This window comes from Phoca vitulina, unplaced genomic scaffold (assembly GCF_004348235.1).
Source record: "Phoca vitulina isolate PV1807 unplaced genomic scaffold, GSC_HSeal_1.0 scaffold82, whole genome shotgun sequence".
NCBI lineage: Eukaryota > Metazoa > Chordata > Mammalia > Carnivora > Phocidae > Phoca > Phoca vitulina.
This window is the reverse complement of record NW_022589785.1, coordinates 3,803,074-3,811,672: the sequence shown is the minus strand read 5'-3', so window position 1 is coordinate 3,811,672 and position 8,599 is coordinate 3,803,074. Positions and strand designations below refer to the sequence as shown.

The window sequence follows — 8,599 nt, the reverse complement described above, 5'->3', positions numbered from 1 at the left end:
ATATATATATATATATATATATATATAAGTTTATTTATTTATTTAAATAATCTCTACACCCAATGTGGGGATCAAACTCACAAACCCAAGATGAAGAGTCCATGCTCTTCCAACTGAGCAAGCCAGGTGCCCCACCAAGCTGACATCCTGATTGCAGCATTGTGGGAGACCCTGAGCCAGAACCAGTCCAGTTAACTACTCACTCCTGAATTTCTGACCCATTTGGAACCATGTGAGATAATGATTGTTTATTGTTTCAAACTGCTAGATTTTGAGGGTAATTTACTCCAGAGTAATTGGAAATGGTCTAAGTCCTTATTTGTAGAATTGTTGTCCAACATCTACCTGGTTTGCTGCCCAGAATGCACAGTCCATGGGTCAGGGACACACTCATACCAGATGCTCAGTTAACCAGGATTGCATGTCACTGAATGCCACAAAGAGAGCCCCTGTACCCTATTCCTTCAAGCAAGGTAAGTGGAGTTAGTTAAGCAAGGAAAAGATTCTGCGATGAAGTGGATATGTGTTGTGAGGAGAGGGACAGGGCCACATTTAGGATGACCAAATCTCCTGGTTTCCCTGGGATAGATGGGTTTCCTGAATGGGAGGTCTTCCAGTGCAAAAACTGGGAAAGTCTAGGGTAAACTGGAATGAGTTGGTCACCCTAGCTAGGGTTGGGTTTGGGGTCTCGAAGCTGCACTTCCAGTAAGCTGCCACACTGTGGTTCATATGACATGGGGAAGAAGATCCATCTCCCATCTCTCCTGGTCAGGGGTGGGAGCATGCTCCTGGAACCACCCAGTGTTATCCTCTTGCCCCACTTAAGTGGGTGGAGATGGGGAAACCCTCTTGGAAATGTCAGCCCGAGGAGGCTGCAGGTCAGCCCTCCCTCCTTTTCCCAGCAGAGGTGGCCAGAAACATCTGGAATTTGGTGAAGACGCTCACCCTAGACTAGGAGGGCTAGCCCCTTCCTAGAATTACCCTCAAAATCTAGCAGTTTGAAACAATAAACAATCATTATCTCACATGGTTCCAAATGGGTCAGAAATTCAGGAGTGAGTAGTTAACTGGACTGGTTCTGGCTCAGGGTCTCCCACAATGCTGCAATCAGGATGTCAGCTTGGTGGGGCACCTGGCTTGCTCAGTTGGAAGAGCATGGACTCTTCATCTTGGGTTTGTGAGTTTGATCCCCACATTGGGTGTAGCGATTTTATAATTAATTAATTAATTAATTAATAAGCCAGTCCACGGGTTCTGGCTTCCCATGGTTTCATTACCAAATGCCCTCTACCACATGGTCAATGTATTGTTCTGCAGCCTCTGTTGGCATAATTCAGTCACAGGTCACCAAGCCTGCCTGCTCCATTGTTGGAGAGGTATTCTTTGTACTGAGAAGCTGCCTCAACAGCTTTGATTATGCTAAACATTTCTAACCTGTTTCTTCCTGGCTGCCTTCTCACATACTAGGCACACATTGCTTTCTCTGCCTAAGGTTCCCCTTGCCTTTCTCTTCTTCTTCTTTTTTTTTTTTTTTTTAAAGATTTTATTTATCTATTTGGCAGAGAGAGAGAGAGAGCACTTGCACAAGCCAGGGGAATGGCAGGCAGAGGCAGAGGGAGAAGCGGGGCACGATCCCAGGACCCTGGATCATGACCTGAGCCAAAGGCAGACACTTAACCAACTGAGCCTCCCAGGTGCCCCTTGTGCTCTTCTTTGTTAACACAGAGAGCAGGCCTCAGGCTCACAGCCTTCTGCCTTAGCTGCAAGGCAGTGGCCACAGTGTTGTGTCCACCACATTTATTTTGATGGTTCTGCCTATTTACGACAATTGATCCAGGTTTTCCATTTATCATGAGGATAGAGTTTCCTTTTTAAATAAATCACACATATAATACATGTTCCTTTAGAAAACAGAGGGAAAAAAATCATAGTGCAAGCTTTACTTCCTTACAGAAGTCATTACTGACCCTCAAGTGTATATAGGATCTCCCTTTTTCTCTTCCCCACGCATTGTAAGTCCTCACACCTCCCCATATTTCTTCATAGTCTGCACTGTAATTGGCAAAATACTTTTGTGTACATTTTTCACTTATTCAGTAAATATTTAATGTATCAGGCAGGAGAAGTGAGGGGAGAGCAGCCTAAAGCATCTGTCTGAAAGGGCTCAAAGTCAGTGTTGATTTGATTTTGTCTCCCTTACCAGACCTCAAGTCCCAAAAGGGCTGGGGGCTTGTCCTGTCCACCTTTAATGTCTCAGAGCTTAACACAGGTGATAGCCAGGCTGACTCAGTATTTGCTGAAGGATTAACAAAATTAATGCCTGCCCTCCACTCCCCACTGCCAAGCATACCAGGAGGGGGCCACCGGTCAGTGGTCAGTGGGTGGATATTCCTTTGGGGGTGTGCATGCAAGTATCTATGCATGCACCCAGGGACCTGGGCCCCTCGTGGAGTCTGCAAACTCCCTGCTCTTGCTGAGGTGTGTGACGTGGGGGATTGTGGACTGAGAGGGGATTAGTTTGGAAGGCAGGCAAAGGAGTCAGGGCAGGGCCAGGAGAAGGCATGGGGCCCAGGATGCCCAGGTAGAGATGGTAAAACGGTATAAAGATAGAAAAGGAGATGGAAAGGAAATGTACTGGTGGCCCAGAGCCTGGTCCAACTGTATTCAATTGTTAGGGGTTTGTTCCTTTGATAATGTGCTAAATACTGCCTGTGGATCCTTCCTCCCCAGAAAAAAGCACAATTTCAGGGGGCCTACTGACTGACCCTCTGCCAACTAATCTTGAGTGCCCAATTAAGAACCCTAGTATCAATGTTCGACGCTCACATTTTACCGAGGTGGACACTGGGGCCCACAGTGGGCAAAGGCCTTGGTCAAGGTGACAGAGCAAGTGAGTACCGGAGCTGCAGGGACTCTGAGGACAGGAAACTGTGTTCAGTTCAGCCTTTGTGGAGTTGGGGGATGCCCGGCGGCAACGCCCACCTGAACGCTTGCGGGAGGAGGCGGGCCAGCCGGGTGGGGCGGGGCGTGGGGCTTACTCAGGCCCCGCCCTGCCGCCGGGTTCGGGGGCGGGACCTTTCTCCAACCTGCGCCGCTCCAACATGGCTCCGCGGCTGTGCAGCATCTCTGCGGCGGCGCGGCGGCTGCTGGGGGGCCCAAGGCCCGGCGCCGCGGACATTGCGGCTGCTGCGCGGTGAGAGCCGGGCCGAGGGTGGGGGGAGCGGCGCGCGCGCGCGGGGGGTGCGGGTGCGGGGGCCAGGGTCTGGGTCTGGGGATGGGCAGACTCCGGCTTGGAATCTATGGGTTAGAGGCGGGGGCAAGATCTAGGCCTGGGGAGGAGCTCTCGGCAAAGAATGGGAGAGATGGTAAGATATGCGTAGGGTCTTTGTCCTAGTGGGTACTTGGCTCTGGGCACAGAATGAAAGATGGGGTGAATGAGAGGGGCATGTCCTGGGCCCTGGAGAGTGGGAACGGGGCAGAGGGCAGGAGTGGCTCCTTCTTTAGGCCTTTGGGATGATTGTGAAATAGCATCACTGGGGGCTTCTAGGAGAGGCAGCTCCTCCCTTGGGAAGTTCTGGGAGGAAGAGATACGGGGAGCAGTGCGGGACCCCCAAAGGCCATGGCTGCAGAGATCCTTTGTGCCCCAATCCTGAACAGTGCAAGTGGGGCAAAGGAGGCCTGGGAAGGGATGGTAGTTGCCCAAGGTCACTCCCTTTGGTGTCTCCAGGTGGCATTGGGTCTGGACACAGTTCTCCTGACAACCAGTGCTGTTTGCACCACAACTGGTGGCCTCCTGAGAGGCGGAGGCTGGCTTGGCCAGGCACTCAGTCTGGGCTTTTTTGGGGCGCTGCTCTGGACTGAGGCAGGGCTTTGCTTCCCTGACCAGGCCTGGGAGGCCCCTCCCTCCTCCGTCTCCAGGGCCCTCTACTTTCCCCATCTCCCCATCACCCTCTAGACACACTTGCCTGTCTCCCCGACTAGCATGTTGCATCATTTTTCTGTTAATCCAGCCCTTACCACAGGGTTCAGGACAGTATGCTCAAGAACATATTGCTAATGAAGTAAGACACCTGTCTCCCCACCTGTGGAAAGGAAGCAGGGGGCCCTCCTGTCCAGCAGCCCAGGCATGAAGCTGCGGAGTTCTGTTTGACCTTGCCATGGGATCCCAGAGCACTGTGCAGCGAGGCTCTTGGGCCGTTGGGAAAGAGGAGCCAGACATGTGCCCCCACCCCGACTGCCCAATAATTGGGGAGAACCCTCCTATCATGAAAAGACCCTGGAGTTTGTCTGGCACCGGTAAATCTAACTCAGCCTTTCTTAGTGGTGTGGCCTTGGGCAAGTCATTTGGCCCCTTAAAGTATCAGATTCCTCATTTATAAAATAGGAATGATAAAATAGTATGTATCTCCTAGAGTTGTTGAGGGTTAAAAGGCCACATCTGGTATGTGAGGCTTCTAGCCCCTGGTGAACATGCAACAGATGTTGCCCTCGTTCAGACAATTTCTGCATAAACCCCTTATAATATCAGGGCTGAAATGGCCTTGGGGAGATCATCTTCTATGAGCCCCTTGTTTTCCAGATGAGAAAATTGAGGCTGGGGGTGAGACCTCACTTCCCCCACGGTAACAGAATCAGTAGGTGGTAGAGCCATTTGTGTGGCAAATATCCAGAGACCACAAAAGGAGCATGGGACATAGAGGCCACCTGATGCTCCTCACTTAACTCACTTGGATGAGGTGCATGGGACATAGAGGCCACCTGATGCTCGTCACTTAACTCACTTGGATGAGGCGCTGAACCTTTGTGAACCTTGGTTTCCTTTTCTGTAAAGTGGGGATGATAATCCCTGCTGGGCATTTTTGTAGGATTGCTGTGAGGGCACTTGGATTAATACTTATCAAGTCACTCAAGAACTGCTTCATAGTTACTTATGCCCTGGTCTCTCTTTAGGTACCTGGGAACATCCCTGCCTGTTGACCTTTAGCCCATCCCATATCTCTCTCAAGTCACTAGAGGGGCAGGCAGCAGCCTTTCTGACCTCTGAGGTTTGGGGGCTGCTGGGGTAGAGACAGAGTGTGGGCTTTGAAGTCAGATGGATGTGGATTGGAATCCTCTTGGCCATTAATTAACCATCCTTGAATAAGGCATGAAAAACCTCTGAGCCTCATTTTTCTCAAAAACGTATTGTGAAGATTAGTTCTTAGCACATAGTAATTGCTCAATAAATAGCAGTTGTTACTGTTGCACCAGTAATCCTGTTAACAGAACTTTAGTTCTTTTATTTTTATTATTATTAAGTAAGCTCTATGCCCAGCATGGGGCTTGAACTCACGACCCTGAGATCAAGAGTCACATGCTCTATCGACTGAGCCAGCCAGGCACTCCAGAACTCCAGTTCTTTTAGTTCTCCTGGTGTGTCTTCTCAATATACACTTCTGGAACAGTAAGCAGAAACATGGTCCCTTTCTGTAGTCAGCCAACTCAAAACAGAAGTGTATTTCAGAATGTGCATAGAGCTGAGCTTCCTAGCATATAAATCTAGAGAACATTCTGGAGCAATTTCATGTTGGGGAGGGGGCATCAGACTGTTGACTCCTATCGAGAGTGCAAATGTGACATCTACTGAAAAGTTCTCATCCGGGACAAATATTTGTTGAGCAACTCCCATGCCAAAAGCACTGTGCTGTGTACCATGGGGGGATGGGAGGACATTGGCTAATGACTTCCCATGTGGCTGGGGAGACAAGACAGATGAAAACTATGAGAAGGCTGATGGGGAAATGTGAGAGGTGTTTTTGTGGAAGGGGCTAAACTGGTCCATCTGGGGCAGCTCCTTCCCATAGATTGGACAAAGCTGCATTGTGTTTTTCTAGGCCCAAGAGGCATTCTTAATATAGTTGAGATACCAGAATCTTTGGCATTCCTGAGATGACATGAAGAAGAAAAAAAGGAAAGAAATTGGGGACTGCTCTAGAGCAGTGATTCTTAAACTTGAGCAGGAATCAGAATCCTGTGGTGGGCTTGTTAAAACCCAGATTGCTAGGCCCACCCCCAGAATTTCTGCTGCCATAGGTCTAGGATGGGGCCTGAGAATTTCTCAGGTGACATTAATGCTGTGGGTTTCAGAACCACTGGGATAGTGAATCCTGGCTCTGGCTTGGCAAAGTACATGAGAGCTAGAATTCCAAGTGGAGACATCCAGCCTTCGTTTTGTACACAATGCGGAGCCGTAGAAGACTTTTGAGCAGAGCAATAGCATCACCAAAATGGTGCTTTACAAAGATGGATGGGCGGATTAGGAAAAGTGGGCAAAGAGTAGGAGCCGGGAGATCAGTTAGGAAGTTTGGTAGGAACAGTGATATTGGCTGCACTGCCATGTCAGGCCCTTTCTCTAGAAGACCCATCCTAATGCCCCTATTTTACAGATAAGGAATATAAGTCTCAGAGAGATGAAGCTGAGCTGAGATCAGAACCTGGATTCATCCAGAGTCTGTGCTCTTAAGCACTAATTCTGCTGCTGATAGTAGGGAGCGTAAGGGGTCCTGAGCCCTGCATCCACACTCTGAGCCACCCTTTCTCTAATTTCTTACCTTCCAGCTTTAATTGTCTTTAAGCAGCTCTGTCTTAGCTTTCCCCCCCCCCCCCCCGCCCCATTTATTTCCCAGATGCAGACTGAGCACGTGCTGGGTGCCCAGCACTGTTCTAGGCCCTGGGATACAAGGGGCAGACAAGATCCCTATCCCTGTGGGGCTACTTCTAGTGGGGAGACAATAAACAAGGCACATAATCAAAGAAAAAAACAAGGTATAATGTGGGAGAAGGAGCTACGGAAAAATAGAGGACAGGGTGAGAGGGGTTGGGGAGTTCAAGGGTAGGAGAATGTTGTGATTTCACTGTGAAAGTGAAATTTGAGTTCGTGAGAATGTGAGCCTATGGACACTGGCTTGGAGTTCAGACCCTGACCTGGGATTTTGGACAGGTCTTATCTTGGGTTTTACCTGGAGAAAAGATCTTTAGAGATAGGTTATACTCCAGCTTGCTCGTTTGACACACGGGGAAACTGAGGCCTGTAGGCATGAAAGATTAGAGAGTGGGGAGAAGAGATGGGAACCCATCAGAGCTCCTGGATTCCCCTGCCATTCCCCCAGAGTGGAGAGCATTCTAGCCCCCCACTCTCTCTCCAAGGGCTGGCCTCCTGGCTCTTTATCTTGGTCAGTACTGATGTTAATAAATTACTCAAAGCCCAGTCCTGGAGCACAAAGGTCTTGGCTGACAGTAAGTAGGAGCCAGTTTTCCCTGCCACTACCCCTTCCAAGGGAAGCATCCCCTCTACATTCAAACCAAAGGTCAAATCTCTCTGCCAGTGGCTTTGTTGAAACACCTGGTTCTTCCCAGTATGTGCCTGATGCTCCCCCAAGTCAGTGCTCAAACCTGAGGCGGGGGCTGGCTTCGGAGGAAAGAACTCTGGGTTGGTTCTTTTTTTTTTTTTTTTTAAGATTTTATTTATTTATTCGACAGAGAGAGACACAGTGAGAGAGGGAACACAAGCAGGGGGAGTGGGAGAGGGAGAAGCAGGCTTCCCGCCGAGCAGGGAGCCCAATGCGCAGGGAGCCCAATGCGGGGCTCGATTCCAGGACCCTGGGATCATGACCCGAGCCGAAGGCAGACGCCCAACGACTGAGCCATCTGGGTTGGTTCTTGCCTCAGCTCTGCCCCTGATTTACTATGTGACCTTGGGCAGGTTCCTTAAAACTCCTGACTATTTTCTTATCTCAAAAATGGGGATACTAATAGTTATCAACACTACATAGATGCAGCAGGATCATTCTTCTGAAAAGCTGATCATGGATCCCTGACACAGAGGATGTCCTCAGCTGAAGTATCTATAGCGAAGCTCCCTTATTCTGGTCACCAAATTTCATAGAACCACACTGATGATCTGATGATAGTCGTCTTTTTGGTTTGTTAGTGAAACAAATACATGCATAATGACAGAAAGCCTATGAATTCAGAAACACTTAAAACAATTTTTTTTTAGCTTTACAAAAAAACTATAGTGAATAAATAAAAACTTAACCATCTCCCTCTCCCCTCTCCCAGGTTAGCAGTATTAGGTTTGGGATAAATCTTTACTCATCTTTCTCTGTGTTCATACAAATGTTTTACTACTTTAAGATGCTTTTATTTAATTTCATCAGTCCCAGTGGGCTGCTCCATATTTTGGAAAAAAAATAATACTTTGATTTGCAAGACAATTATTTTTATTTTAGTCATAGAAAAGGATTGAAAAGGGAGAGGGCTTGCTGGCATTTAAGGACCCCACTGCCAGGCTCCCTGGCTAGAAATCATCCAGCAGGAGACTGGCTTTTCAGGCCTGACTACAAATTGTATCCCTGCTGCTAAGCAAGAAGATTTGTAGCCTCTGGCAGCCTAAAAATAAGCCCCGCCCCTGCTGGGACCTTGTGTGGGAAGTATAGTTAGGTCTGGCAGGACCTGGTGGCAGGTCCCCTGCTCTGAACAGAATTCTTTCTTTCTTTCTTTCTTTTCTTTCCTTCTTTCTTTCTTTCTTTCTTTCTTTCTTTCTTTCTTTCTTTCTTTC

The 8,599-nt window shown here is 48.6% G+C and overlaps 1 protein-coding gene across 1 annotated transcript in view; it reads left to right on the top strand.

The window, feature by feature from the left end:
- Positions 1-3,053: 3,053 nt before the first annotated feature.
- The window catches only part of NIPSNAP1 (nipsnap homolog 1), a 14,367-nt gene continuing 8,821 nt past the window's right edge, over positions 3,054-8,599 (top strand). Inside the window, exon 1 of the mRNA XM_032395105.1 lies at positions 3,054-3,193. Coding sequence (XP_032250996.1) covers positions 3,102-3,193 — 92 coding nt within the window. The 5' untranslated portion in view covers positions 3,054-3,101. The remainder of the gene's footprint in view (positions 3,194-8,599) is intronic.